Source organism: Podarcis bocagei (genome assembly GCF_964188305.1).
Source record: "Podarcis bocagei genome assembly, chromosome: Z".
NCBI classification, from domain to species: Eukaryota; Metazoa; Chordata; class Lepidosauria; order Squamata; family Lacertidae; genus Podarcis; species Podarcis bocagei.
The window spans coordinates 12569495-12584614 of NC_138140.1; the positions used below are offsets into that span (position 1 = coordinate 12569495).

Below are 15120 nucleotides of genomic sequence, written 5' to 3' on the forward strand. Positions count from 1 at the left end.
AGGCAAAGGTAAGAGAACAATATATGGAGAGAGGGAGGGAGGGAGGGAAGGGGTGTGCATATGTATCTCCAACCTGTTATTTAGCCCAATACACATCCAATGCACAAGTCCTGGGTTTATTGAAACAAAATAAAACGTGTGGAATATTTTGATGCTCTGGTATGAGCTGCAGCACTGTCAAGGAGAGATGCTTCATCTCCACAGCCTCCTATCACTTGAGCACTCCAGCTCCCTTTTGCTGCCTCTAGTTGAATGGGAAGGAAAAACCCTCTCTCCCTTTGGCACACAGATGCAACTGCAGATGGAAGAGAATGTAGAATAGAATGTCCCTATTTTCATCTGAGGAATGTTGGAGGGAATGCCAAAGCAGAGAAACATCCCCACTGGTTGTAAATAAAAAGCAGGCTGGAAGAGGCAAACTGGGGCTGCTCCTGATGAACCAGCCTCCACTATAAAGATCTGATAAATCTGACCTCAAATTCAAACACCAAGCAAAGCTTCCATGGAGGGCACTAAGTTGAGGGAAACTGATGTGTGTCATGGTCTACAGTAGGTCTAAAACTATGAAAAGCACATAATAAAATGTCACATTATATGTGCAAATGGCATTATAACTAGCATACAGATAGGACAACCAAGTGAGCAACCTATGATTTGTACACAGACTAACTCCACTTCCACCTGAATCCATGGAAATTTCCACCATCAATTATTTGCAGACTTACCTGAAAGTAAGCTTTTTTGAACACAATGGGACTTATTTCCAAATTAACATTTTAAGCATTTAACAGAAATTGTATACTAAACTGTAAAAGTCTCTAAGATGTTTACATGAAACAAAATATGCATTAAAATTATTAATAAGATTAACTTTCAATATACATATCACTTTTAATCTGAATATACAACATTGAACGTTACACACTATAAAGCTATATACAACAGAATAAAGTCACAAGAGATGAGCATTTAAAAACCAAACAAATCTTTGGAAAACATCCTAGAAGGGCTGGTTGAAGAATTTGCCTGGCACCAAAGAGATAACAGAGACACAGATGTGAAAGTCCGGGGTGGGGTTCAGAGATGTGAAAATTGACAGGTAGAAACATCCCCCCTCCCACCCACACAATTGTTTCAGGGGTTTTCCCAAATATTCTAAAAAATTAGGAGGTAAATAAAAATGACCTCCCAATTTTTCAGATGCCCCCCTAGCTTTCACATCTCTGCACAGAGATAGCACTAGACAAACTACCTTGGGGTGAGAGTTCCAGGAGGCAGAGAGCCACAGGAGAAAAAGAGCCATGCAGAGTAAATTTCTACCTCACTTGCATCAGGATCCCCCATCCGAAGCAGCGGCCTGAATTCAAGCTCAGACTCAGATAGGAAGGGGCACCAAAGGCAGAGGTAAAACCAACTTCAGACCCAGCATCATCATTTGTCTTGAGTCAGAACTCATTGGATCAGGAGCCCTTGAGCCAGTGACCTCAAACTTGCAAGGAGTGGGTCAGCAATAAACACACCAGTGTCAGTGACTTCTCCCTCTGACCACTGCATCATTGACCCACCACCACTCCCCTGTCTCTGAGCCTTCTTCCCCTGGGGGTTCCCCAACTGGTGCCTCCCACCACTTCTCTGCTTCCAGCCACTCCACAACTTCAAGCTCCAGTTAGCCAACCTAGTTGCAATATTACTAACTGACAGTGCTGTACCTCAAATCAGAAATGGATTCAGTTCCTTTATTTTATTCATGAAGTTTCCCCTTTATTGCAGTGACCCCTGAGCAACATTAATATAGTGGAGGCAGCAGGTAACAAAAAACATTCCTCAAGAGCACTTTTGTTATGGGAGCTAAGGCTCAGAAATGAACAGTTATTTACTAATCCAACGTTACTTCTTGCAAGGAAATTTTCTTTGGGCAATAGTCAGTCAATTTTTTTCCAAATCCAAAATAATTTTTAAAATGAAGAAAAAAGGTTCTGACCAAAAAGAACAAACATTGATTTAACTAAGCCTTTTCATCCTATTTTTACCCATCAAGTTTTGTTTCAGTAAGGGCACCATACCCCCATGTTTATTATGATAGTCCTGTGGAAGTCATACCAGAATTGTTCTACAGGCAACAACTGCTTTACACGCATCCACTTGACGCACAACCGTGCACATGCACTTTGCAGTGACCCGATAGTGGTTGGAAAAAGGAAGCATAATGGGGAAGGGAAGGGCCATAATGGGGCAAAGCAGGCTTACGCTGACTCCACCAACGCACGCCAGGGTCAAAAATTGGTCATTGCCTGTAGTTGCCTTTGATTCTCACATTCTGGTGGGCTTTTTAGCCTTTTACAGTTAAATGGCTAGTTGCAGTTTAACCTGAGGAAATAAATCCTAGGCATTTTGAGATGCAAAATCTCTCTATGGCCCATTCACTTATAGTTTTGTACTATAGAAGGGATATTCAACTACACACACACACTGCAGAATTTTGTTTATGAATGGGCATACACCAAAATGACAAGAGTTCCCCACAGTATATATAGAAATAAAGAGCAGGGAAGGACTGGGGCCCCTGTCTGTGCCTGGAAAAGAGGAGTCCAGCTATTCAGAAAATGCCTTTTCATCACTTACAGTCAATGCATCACCATATGTATTTTGCACTGGGATATCCATATCAAAGTACTTAAGAGTGTGAAATGTTATTCAGCCCTCAGCCTAGCTTACTTCACAAGGAACTGTCAGGCAGAGCACAGAGGGAACTAGAGAGGAATTTGACCTTCGCTAGCTGTGGATATTAAGGTGTAAAAAAAAAAAAGTACAAGCTTTCACACACTAAGCAGACTCAGAAAAACAGTAAGACAGTTTTTTTCTGTGTGCACATGCTCATTCACACTCTTATATTTTTTTTCTTCAGTGCTTCTTTGTGCATCAATATTCTGAATACCACAGAAGCTAAGCATCAGAAATGGGTAATGGAGTCGGGATGATCTGAGTTAGATCAAAAACTACATTACCACCAGTTATCCTATTGCCATGAGAGGCTTATTACACAGATATAATACACTTTATGAGCTCCAACAAGCAAGTGCAATTAATCAAATTAAGGTTAGAACATACATTTTAACTCTGAATTACTTGCTCTTACCGATTTTAAGGTCAACCTTTAAAACTACTCCCATATTCCTTAATAGCAAATAAAATCCACACACAACACAACATTTTCTTTCTGAACTATGTATGTGTGCGAACTGCTTACCAATTCATGGGGAACTCCGGGAGTGAGTGGGGTGGGGGTGGGGGTGGGGGGACATCAGGCCTTTGCTGCTACTTTGCAACTTATTTGTTTGGTGTTACTCTTGAAATCAAACCTTCATTATGCTATCTCAAAGGCCAAAACCAAAGTCTGCCGTTATCCGTTTCAAGGCTGCTGCACAGAAGGGTCTTACAGCACCACATCATAAATGTACAGGTCAGTGGAGGGGAGGGGAGGGAAGAGAGGTAGACAGAAATGCCACCCAACATAAGATTGCACTTCCCTTTCTCTTAAAGTACTGCCAGTGAAACACAAAGGAATTTTTCACGTTCACCGTCTCCCATTAGATCAATTAATATGCAGAGAAAGTCTCTAACACAAAGTTTAAATAATCATAAAAGGAAAGGTGGGGGAGGAGAAGAGAAGAGAAGAACCACCAATGTTCTAGAAGCTTCTCTAGACCTTTCAATCAATTTTATTTATATGCAAAACCAAGAGAAACTCAGGGAAAACACACAGACACACACACACACAAAGCTCCTCCTGATGCTAAAGCTCTCAATTTACTGACAGGCAAATGGCTTCATGCTGCCACTTAATCTCATTTCTTGCATAATGCCCTCTAATTAGCATATCAAAGTGAATTAATACTTCTAGGGCATTAGCAATGGGAAAAAATCTGCTCCAGGCTTCACAATAGCAGTTAAGCAAGAGCCAAGAAATCCTCAAAAAACACCCCAAACCACTTTGCATTGCAAAACTGTCCCATTTATTTATCCTTTCTCCCTCTAAACACTTTTACCGCACACTGTTTTACTACTGCTCACCAAACAAAATGATAATTGCCAAAAGTTACCAGCATCTGTAAGGGCCCGCATAGAATCTTAATTTAGATTGCATGGGAAGAGATCTTGAGATGGATAGGTTTGCTTCATGATGTATGCCAAAAAACATAACTTATCAAGGTTTTTAAAAATAAGGGGGAAAGAGTTTCATCCTTGTATGATACTCACACACAAATAAGCCCCAAAACATACATGTGAAAAACTACCTGCTTGACAGTAAGATCAGATATACAGGTTAAAGAATAATCTGAAGCATGGCAAGATGCCAAGAAGTGGAAATAAGAACTCCCACCCCAAATATCTGCTGCTTGAACAAACTCTTTTCATCCTTTCCGCCAGAGTTATCTGACTACAGCTGAAAATGGATTTCCCCTTCAGCAAGCGACAGCATATAAGTGCTAAATCCAACTCAGGTATAGCTTTAGAGCAAGGACAGACTTTAGTTTCTACTTGGCAACATTTCTGATCTTGATCAAACCTAGTTAGCGATACACCTTGTAAGAAATACTGGATTCAATCAGATTCTCAGGAATAATTGCCTCACTTTCAACGAAAGAAGACTGAGCTCTTGGAGCCAGCAGTAACTGATGACGATCATTACATATAGCTGAAGAGCTCTATCGTTTATCTTGCAAAATATGCGTATTTTTTAAACGATCATAGGAGCTAGATATACAATATACATATGAAACAAGAAGAAACTCCAACTGAAAGGTTTGCTACATGTCTATTTTCTAAAAGACAAGCAATAAGCATCAAGGTTTGATGACAGAATGCCAAATTAGCACACCAATTTCCTTCTCCAACTCCCGGCTCAAGACAAATGCAAGTAGCACCTTCTGAGAGAGAAAAAATGCACAGGCTGGTGCAGCCTCACACTTCATTTGCCTCCATATGCAAGTCCCTTGTTTGACTATGTTGTATAGATAACACTGGAATAGCTGTAATGTCCAGTTGAAAAGTGTAATTTATCAGTTTGGTTGATGAACTACCCCATACATACATTTCTTAAACAGGGGAGGGAGGGAAAGCAGGAGGTGCAAAAACCAAACAGAAATTTCAGTTGCTCACATTAGTTATTTCTGTAAATTATTTATTCCAGTCCTAATCGGAACATATGAATTGTCTAGCAAAGAAATGCAAACATGACAAAAGGTCAAACTGGTGGTTAAAGAAGGGAGTGTGTTAGGTAAGTTTTTATCAGAACTGTGCTGATCATCTTGATAAGTGAATGACATTAAACATGACTGCTAGGAGAAGGAGGAAGATCCACCAAAGCATTCTTCTCCTGATGTCAATTCATAGAAACATCTACATCTCATTCAATCAGTGATACACAGGGGGAGGAAGACAAAAACTACCCTGCTCTAGATTTATGTTAAGTTGCTGGTATACAACCTTATTAGTCATTCCCATGCATCTTAAACATTCAGCTAGCCCTGTTCTCTGAGGCTTGAAATGCTACAGAGAAGTTAAAAACAAACAAAAAACAACTAGATAAATATCTCACGCTCACTGTTTTGTACTCTATAAAATGAAGCTTTTCAGATGTTTGCGATACTGATTCCGATATATGCCTTTTGAGTAGCTTGCTGTCTGAATTAAATAAGGATCACATAATATTCACAGGGCACATAAATGGGCATTTCTCATTGAGCTGTAGGAATTCTCATCAAGAGCTGTAGGAATTGAGTTGACAAATCTATTAAAATCTGTACAGCAAGGCCTGGCCTAGACAGTCTCACACTAACCTATACCTAGCCGTAACATTAATTCATTTTTTGATTTGATGCAAAAGAGATCTAAGTTAGAAGGAACATTACAGAAGTATATTGGATGACAGCTCATAATCCATTTAAAATATTTTAAAATATGCAAGGATATGTTGGTGTCAAAGCAACAAATTAAGTGTCCTCTTTTTTAAAAAAAACAGCACAGAGACTGAGTTAAGCAGTTCTGATTATATCTTATAGGTTCCTGGAGAAGAAAATGGCAAGAAAAAGAAGAAGCGAGAGATCACTTCTAATCAAATTGCGGCTTATTCGGTACTTCAATACATCAAGGTCCTCTGGCAAAGGTGCAGTGCAGTAACAGGTTTGTAACAATCAAATATTGAAAGCACTGAGATGGTGGGCTTACAAAATATTTTGTATGTTTTTGTTCTTTTAAAAGAGAAAAACACTAATAAGGAAGGTTAAAGTAGAGACGAACACATATTCAAACTTGTTAGAGAACCACTACAGGAATAGCAATGGGACTTCAATGTTTTTGTGTTACGTGAAAGATTTTTCTTTTTTTACTTCATTCGGTTTGTAGTAGTAAAGAATACCACTGACAGTGAGCCCTGCATTTTAATTTAATTCCTAACAGTATAGTACAGAGGGGGGGGGGAGTATGGGGAAGATTACAATCCTCATTCTGAAGCAATTAAGGTTAAAACAAAATAACTTTAAACCAGCTGAACATATCACAACCTCATATTTACTTTCAAGAACAGCAACCCGGTCAAACTTTTAAACAGTTTAAATATTAGTCACTGGGGTTTTTTACCTCTACAGTGTCTGTGCCAGCTTGTGATTACTGAAAAGTTCAATGGAAACAGTTCTTTTGCTCTTTTAAGATGGAGACTTGTTACTTATTTTCAATATCTTACAGCAGAAGGAAATCATTAAGGTCTTGCTGCATTATACTGACTAGTCTGCATAACTACAAGAGATGAAAGTAAGACATATTCATGAGCTGGCCCTTGAACACCCATGTGGCTACAGAGAGATAATGGGAAATGTTCTCTGCGGAGTGGCATTACATGGCTAGTTACAACTGCAACAATAACACCAATGATTTTGGCATATGTTGGAAACAAGAAGTTAACTCTATTGTTAATTTCAGTTCACATGTGTGACTAAGGCATTTCTATTAAGAGGGGAAACAAAACAAGTTTTTGATATGAGGACTTGAGACACTAAGGACTGGAGAATAAAAAATTGTTACTTTAAAAACTTTTAAATAAATTGTTAAGCCATGGAAACAAATCTGGAGACACCTCCTGCACCCAAGAAGTTCATTAAGTTTTATTATCTCCCTAAGTCAGTCCCCGTTTATAAACCTCACAAAGGCCACAAATCTGGCAAGGTATCATGTATGCCATTAGGAGTTACTAGTGAATGAATGCGATTTAGGGTTGTAGTGGCATTAAATTAGGGTTTGGTTGGCAGCTGTCATATTTGACTCTTAAAGAAAGACAGACACAATTCTTTCTTTCACTCATACAAGCACACACACATTCACATGCAGAAATTTAGAACATATAGCTCAGATACTCAGTGGAAGACAGGAGTGCCTGGCGTGCTCTGGTCCATGGGGTCACGAAGAGTCGGACACGACTAAACGACTAAACAACAAAACTGGTTCAGATCTCAGTCATGAACAGTCTGCCGGGAAATGATTGCAATTCCCAACATGCTTTAGAAACCGTCAGAATTAATGTACTCTCATATTAAGTTAATTCAGATACATCGCCTTTGAGCTGGAGGCTGAGGTGATCAGACTAGGAACCCCTTAAACAAGAAGGGGTAGCAAACAAAACAAGCAACCTTAGCAAATAACTTTGGATTTTGCATGACAGAAATAAAAGGTACAGATTAACAGGAAAGCCGTAACACAATAGTAGAGGACTCCCAATGTTTTATGGTTCATTTTCTCCCATTGTGTTAAAAATCAAAACAGATGCCATTTTGAGATGCCTATTACCTTGACCTGCCTTTAGATATCTAGATATCAGTGCGGGAGACAGAATATCATTTACAGCTATTTCTTATATTCCCTGCCCTTAAAAGAATACCCCTGTGTTTTTAAAAAGGAAATATAAGCACACCTATCCAATCAGATCCTAGAAACATAAATGAATTATTTTCAACATGGTCGTTTACACAAATGGAAATAAACAATTACTACAGACAATTTTAATGATTGTGAAGTACCTCAGAACCCGAGAAGAGATACATATTTAGCCCTACAAGGCAGTACTTGTAAGTTGTGTGGTGTGGTTTTTTTAAGTACAGTATGTTTAAGGATCTTGTGGTCAAATTTATCACTGACTGCAAATAATTCTAATTATCTTCAAAGATAAAAGCATTGCTTTTCAGTTTCAGACAGCAGCACCCTAGATCTACCAGAACAAACAAGTCTAATATTACTGTTTTAGGCCAAGATTACTATGTGCCTCCCTTTTCCCACTTTCAATCTTACTTCTCCATTTTCCCTATCAAAGAGTAATGACAATATTTTTTTTTCTATGAGAAATGGAGGAAAACAAATGCTTCTCTTTTACTATGCTACATTTTTGTAAAGCAAAAGAAACGAAGAAACTGCCTGGAATTACTGGGATCAAATCACATAGTAGAATAGCAGAGGGGTGGCAGGGAAATGGGGCAGGAATTCCACTGCTACAACAACAACAACAACAACAACAACAACAACAACAACAACAACAACACACACACACACACACACGTCTTTATTCTGAAAGTTTAAAATTTATACGGAAACATACAAGTATATAAAAAAAAGAACAGTGTAAAATATTAGGAAAGAAGGGAGTCCTAAGAGTGGATCAGAACACTGGAGGAAGATTTGGAAATCGCCTCTCCCCACACCCACCCCCCACCTTCCAGAATAAGACAATACAAGATATGCAAGAATTTGCTTTCATGCTTCCCTTGCTAATGTGTACTCAGCCATTTCATCTCAGATGGGCAATCCTGAATGAGAGTTGCCTTATAAAAACTCATGGGGGTGGGGAGGGGAGATGCATTTTTCCTTCATCAATCACTCAACATATCAATTCCACCACTCCTAAGCTTCTTGAGTTGGTAAGGACTGCACTTCTGCGCAGATGGAGAAGCCATTCCTTTGTTGTTGTTGTTGTTAATTTTTTAACATATATTTTAGAACATATGACATGCAACAATTAAACAAAATAAAAATAAAAAATAAAACAACTGCAAACACTCAGGGGAAAGTATCCAAATATGCTAACAAAGTTATGTCAAAGTGTATATGCCAAAACCATCACAGTTTAAACAGACAGAAAATGATACATAACAACAAATATTGCTTGATTTGTTGACCACAAAAGAGGTACTTTGTATCAACAATTATTATTTACAAGAGTTTATATGAAGGCAGAAAGAAGGAACAAAAAATAATAATTAAAATATGTGCTTCCTGCATGCCAGACTGTGCTTTAGATTATGAGTACTGTTCTACCATATACCTCATTATTTGTGTAATCAATAAAGTTATGCTTCCATTATTTCATAGAAAAATATAACTTGTGGATGACAGAACAGCATTTTAGCTGGTGACCAAATTCACCCAATATTCCAGATAACTTATCAGCCTCTTTTCTTCTAGCATAGAACCTACGCCAGCAGTGCTTTAGCCCGGAAAAGGACTTTCTTTCTTCTGAACTCACCTTTGACACTGGTCAACTAAACTTTTCTTTCAAATAGACAAGGTTTAAGCTGTCTGTGAATAAAATATCACAGGGACCCAAACCTACATAACTGAAATCTGCTGTTGTCAATACATAGTTTTTGCCTTCTGCCAAAAGAGAAGAGTTTAGTTTTTGGTGGTAGCTAAAATATTAAGGACACAGAGACTTTAAGGACTTTGGTTGCTGGAGACCTCGTGCTGCCCAAGAGGTCACGGGACACTTTCAGCATTTTCTTCCTTTTAGCTCCAATACAATCAGGGGTTGTTTACTATTAATGATTTCTTATCTCCTTGACTCCCCCACCCCCATTAGGTACAGAGTATGTGCACAAAGTTCTACTGTAACAACAAGGCATTTTTATCATCATCTTTATATTAAAGAATAAGAAGTCCAACTGCTTGACAGCAGGATTGTTGTAGCATTTTTAAAGTAACTGCTATGCAAAAAGACAGACATTGTTGGATTTCCTGTATACACACAGAGGTACAGAATCTCTTTTAAAAGGCCTGCTTCTTGTTGTTTTTAAAAACTCCCTGGCTTTTATATATTCCAGCATTTCTATTCTATCATGCACACAAGCAGTATGCCTTCCTTAGACATGCTTACACTTGCAGTATCTACCAGGCCTTTCAGCGTGCCATGCAGTTCGGGGGAGGGAGTTTTGGAAGATCTATACAAACAACAATACGCTGAAGTCAAGTGCCACACAGATGCTAATCGCAGTTAGTGACAACTCAGATCAAATGTCTGAAAGTAGAATTTTAGCTTTGTGAGCTGAATTATGAACATTAAGATATTTATCTCTTGTGGACCCAATTGTTGAGAAGGTGGTTTTCAGTCTCTAACACTTCATTCTGTGTGAAAGCACACAGCTCTACTGTCCTGTTAGCCTTAGTTCTACAAGATGCTTTCTTTGATTAGGTACTTTCTCTTTGACATGTTGCCCCCATTTTCAGAGGCAAAGTCTCTTGCCAAAAATATCCACAGAAAATATATGTACATATATGTATTTCCCCCCTCTGTGTAAAGATGTGCATAGAACACACATCAAGAATGTCTTCCCAAAGCACATCTGAACACCCATAATTTTCCTACAAAATGTGGGAGCTCAGAGCTATTGACTGACTCCTTTCAGTTACATATAAACTGGTAATGACAAAATCAAAAATACAAGAGTGGCTCAAGAAAGTTGCTGCCTCTTTCGGTCTCTCACACAGAGGGGCCACTGGCTGTAATTAGCTTCTCCAGCCTCTTGCATTGCTTCTTTAAGAAGCAGATACTCAAAACAAGGCAGAGGAGGAGGGGAAAGAAAGCCGGATCCTTGCTTTTACTTTCTCTGACTGCAGCGAGAGGGGGAATTTACCCTGAATAGGTGATACACTACCATTTTCATTTACATTTCATTCTGCAGCAGGATTATGAATTGTTTTTTTAAAAAGCATTCTTGATTGATTACATTCGCCTCTACCTCCCAACCCAAAGATCAGAAACAGACAAGGAGGTGATGATCAAAGATGGCTGCGGTTCCTAAAGCAGCTCTCCTAGAGCTCGCTGAGAGAAGTATATTGCAATGTTTACCTATTGGGGGGAGAGGGGGGAAGAGGTTCATTTCAAAAGCTGTGTAACTTGTGGTCTCCTACCTGTTTTCTCTTTGATTTCACAGAGGACACTGAACAAAGCAGGCTTCATTCTGTGGCAGTTCAGTGCATGCTTTCTGCAAAATAAAAGATTTTTTAAAAGGTATTAGCACAAGCCTGACATCTTAATGCAAAGGAGGGGGAAATAATTTTTAACTGAAGTCTTTACATGTTATTCTTTGCATTCTGATCTACGCAAAGGAATAACTAAAGTTGACAAGGAATAAGGGTATAGCTTTTGATGGGGAAGGCTGAAGCTAGGCTCAAGAGGGCAACAGGAGTGATCCCAATGTGGACAGAGCACCTACGTTAAGGAGAAAGGTAAGGATGTTTGAACTTAATCACCATGGGTGCAAACTGAGTTGGGGGTGGGTGGCAAGAGGGTCAACTGCCTTCTCCTTCATCAGGAAGTGAAGACTAAGTGACAAGAAGAAAACCCAGTCAACCCCAGCCGCCCTGCCTGCCACTTACAGCCAGGAAGAGATACCGAAGAAGTTTTTGTTTTTGTTTCATTTTAAAATTATCGTCGTTGTTTTTAAAAAACAAAACCCCAGAAACCTGATGTGAAAATTTCCTTCCATTTCTTCTCATGCATAAATCACAGCTTGTCAAAGCTTTCCAATTTGCTATATCATCATCACTGATTTATGAAGAGAGGGGATTTCCAGAGTTCAACTATATGCTTTGCTTTGTATTTACTGCAATTTATATTAAAAATAATAATTTCTTTTAAGGAAAAAAAAGGAGGGGAGGAACTGTTTCTCCCAATCTCTTGCACCCTGTAAGATTTCCTCACTCCTTTAATTTTTAAATCAATCTAACTCCAGAGAAACACCAATTTGGGGGTTGTGCAGAGCACTACAAAGTTCACACTTCTTTGAAAGAAAACGCAAACCCTCCAAGGTGAGAGCAGCATGGGATGGGAGGCCGATTCTACCCCCACCCCTTAAATGAGGGCATCATCCTAATAAAGGAAAGGTTATCAGCAACAGCCCAGGTCCAAGCATTAGTGCAATAAGACAGATTTTGGGGTGGGAGGAAGAAATCTTTGCACATGTATATTGTGCTTCTTTTCTGTCTCCCTTATTCAGACCAACTCCGGCTGTTGCCCCTGGTCTGTGCCCCCCCCCCCGCGCATTTCTCCTCTAGTATTAAAAGGGTTGTCTTAATTGCAAGAATATTTGGTCCCAGCAGGAGACAGCAAGGAGCGAAACAACAACAAAAAGCACCACGCATATAAACACACACACGAGCGCACCAGACATACATACACACGCACGCGCGCACATACACACACACACACACACACACATATATATATATATATATATATACACAACATTGGGATTTTTTGTTTTAATGAGACCAACTTTGCTTGCGCCTCATCCAAGCTCTGGTCCGTGATGGTCATAATCTGGTGGAGGATGTCTCCTATGTCTTGCTTGCGGCCATCGCCGTCGGCCCCTTCGTGTCCGTGGGGAGGAGGCAGAGCCATGCCCCCCTGTACCGAGTGGCCAGCCAGGTTCACGCCGGCGAGAGTCTGCAACATCCTGGACTGCTCATCCATGCCTCCTACCGCAGCCCAATCAATGCACTTGGAGAGGCGGCAACGGAGGCAGCAGAAGAAGAAACGGCACGCCGGAGAAGGAGGAGGCGAAGGAGGAGGGAGGGGGGGGGAAAGAAGCGCTTCACGATAAGGTGGTTTTGTGCTTGGAAGATTTGGGGGGGGGGGAGAAAATGCAAGTAAATCTCTTGTTCTTGTAATGAATTTCAGTTCCTGCTCCTGAGAGAAGGGGGGATCAGTGTTTGATATTTGACCGGATCTCCGTTGTTTATTCCACTCTCTCTTCTGCTTTCCAGAGCAGTAAATCACTCTCTTCTTTAGTTACAATCTTCTTTCATCACAATATTTGTGGTTCGGATAAACGGCCTTGATAAGGTGTCTGAAGTTTTCTTTCCTTTGGTACAAATCTTCACCCAAAGGCTTTATTATTTCCTTTAAGGGGGAAGGGGGGAAAGAAAAAAAAGTTAGTTGCTCGTCTATGTCTTTTCTCTTACTTGTCTTTGTTTTTGTTTTTTTTCCTCCTTTGAAAACCCTTTTCTTGGAAACAGAGGACGAAAATTTTGTAAAAATGCAGCAAGGGGGGAAAAAAGAAAAAAGAGGGGAACGATATAAAACTTACTTTCAAATCCTTAAAGTTACGAGTGTGACACACGGTAGGGGATTTTAAAAATCACAATAAACCAAGCAGACACCCCCAGCCCCTAATTGCAACATTTAAAAAAAAGACAAGAAAAAGTAGACAAGAAAATGCAGCCGGTGGGAGGGAAAAATGATTGTCCTTTCCCCGTCTCGGAAAAAACCACACACACATACATAACAAACGATCCCAATGTCTGTCTTGTCTGTGCAACGGATAGATAAAATAGCAGCAAAAAAGTTTCAACTTGTGCAAAAGAAAAGAGCGGATGTTGGGTTTTTTTTTAAAAAAGGGGGAGAAGTAAAGAAAAAAATTAATTACACACTCTCTGCAAAGCAATGTGCAAAAATATCCGCCAGCTGGAATTTATGAGCCCAGCAGCTCAGTGACTGTGTGTGTTTTATGTTGTTTGATGGCCGCTTTGGTGAGGGATTGACAGTCTGCCAATGCCACTCACTCACCCTGCAGACGTGTCACCCTGTGAAGGAGGAGAGAAGCAGAGAGAGACTAGAGGGGACGTGGGAGCCAGCCGGAGCCACGCCCCCTTCCCCAGACTCCCCCTTCCTCCTCTAGGCAGCTGCTCCAAAGCCCCTCCCCATTGATACTTACACTACAAGAGCCCGCCCCCTCGGAACTCCTGGCTACTATAGATTCAGAACCAGCCCCCGCTCCAAATGTTTCGGCGATAGTTTCATTACGGTATCCACATGCGCAGCTGATATTTTACAGACTAATCTCCCACAATTTTTCTTTAAACTAAGAAGCCCTGCTGATTTCAATAGGATTTAACTCACAGCACCTAGGATGGCAGCCTCAGCATCCCTCCCCGGACTCCACCTCCGTTGGCATTTTCTGTGTCTGCAAGCATCTCTCCTTAGTTCTTCCTAGAGCACCCCTTACTGGTATTGCCACAACCCCCACAAAACACTGCTCGAATCATGGGTAAGGCAGAGGCAGCCTAAATGCAACTGGCAACACCGCGTCCAGATTTCTGCCAATTTTAACCAATGTTCCCCCTTTAGTAGCTGGGCGGGGCGGGTGCAACTAGCACGGAAAGAGAGGTCAGGGCCCCTTATTCCACTCAGGTAGTTGGAGGACTGCACACACCAGTTCTACCTGTACTTGGGGGGTTACTTTCCTATCATGCTGCATTTCCACTAACAACTCACTGATAGGCAGAAATACGGCAGGTGAAGAGATTTCTTCACCCATTCACCCTTCTCTCTCAGCAAGCAGGTAAATGCAGCAATGGGGGAAAGCTTCACCAGGTGCACTTCTGGTGGTGGCCATGGAGGAGCCCTCATTCCTCCACCCCATCTCCTTTCATTTTTTGACCCTCAATTTCCTAGAACACCCACTCAGCGTTCCATGCCAGTCCTTGCTATTTCTTGCCACCCCCTCCTCAATTTCCTGGACGACCCCCTCATTTTTCCACCCTAGCCCCTATCATTTCTTGACCATCCCTCAGTTTCCTGAAAACTCACCTCTTCCACCAAAGACCGTTATTTCTTGACACCCCCACTCAATTTTCATCCTTTCAGCCCTAATCCCTGTATTTTCACCTCTCCCCAAGTCCCTGCCATTAATTGACCATTCCTCAGCATATGACTCTCTAGCCTTAGCTTTCTAGGCTCTTAATTCCTGCCTTTCAAACTCTCCCCTCAGAAGCTGCCCCCGACCCACATCCCAGGCCCCG

General features: G+C 40.6%; 1 protein-coding gene across 9 annotated transcripts in view; it reads right to left on the reverse strand.

Annotated features, from left to right (window-relative positions):
* PBX3 (PBX homeobox 3) overlaps positions 1-15120 on the reverse strand; it is a 244244-nt gene that overhangs the window by 220430 nt on the left and 8694 nt on the right. For 4 of the 9 annotated variants that reach the window (XM_081180322.1, XM_081180326.1, XM_081180325.1 and 1 more), the window contains exons 2-3: positions 12594-13219; positions 11227-11300 (exon numbers count right to left, since the gene is read on the reverse strand). In XM_081180322.1, coding sequence (XP_081036448.1) covers positions 11227-11300; positions 12594-12790 — 271 coding nt within the window. In that variant the 5' untranslated portion in view covers positions 12791-13219. Of the gene's footprint in view, positions 1-11226; positions 11301-12593; positions 13220-13406; positions 13868-14033; positions 14058-14218; positions 14822-14908; positions 15111-15120 lie in introns of those variants that run through there. The other 5 variants (XM_081180328.1, XM_081180319.1, XM_081180321.1 and 2 more) reach the window with 4 other exon arrangements.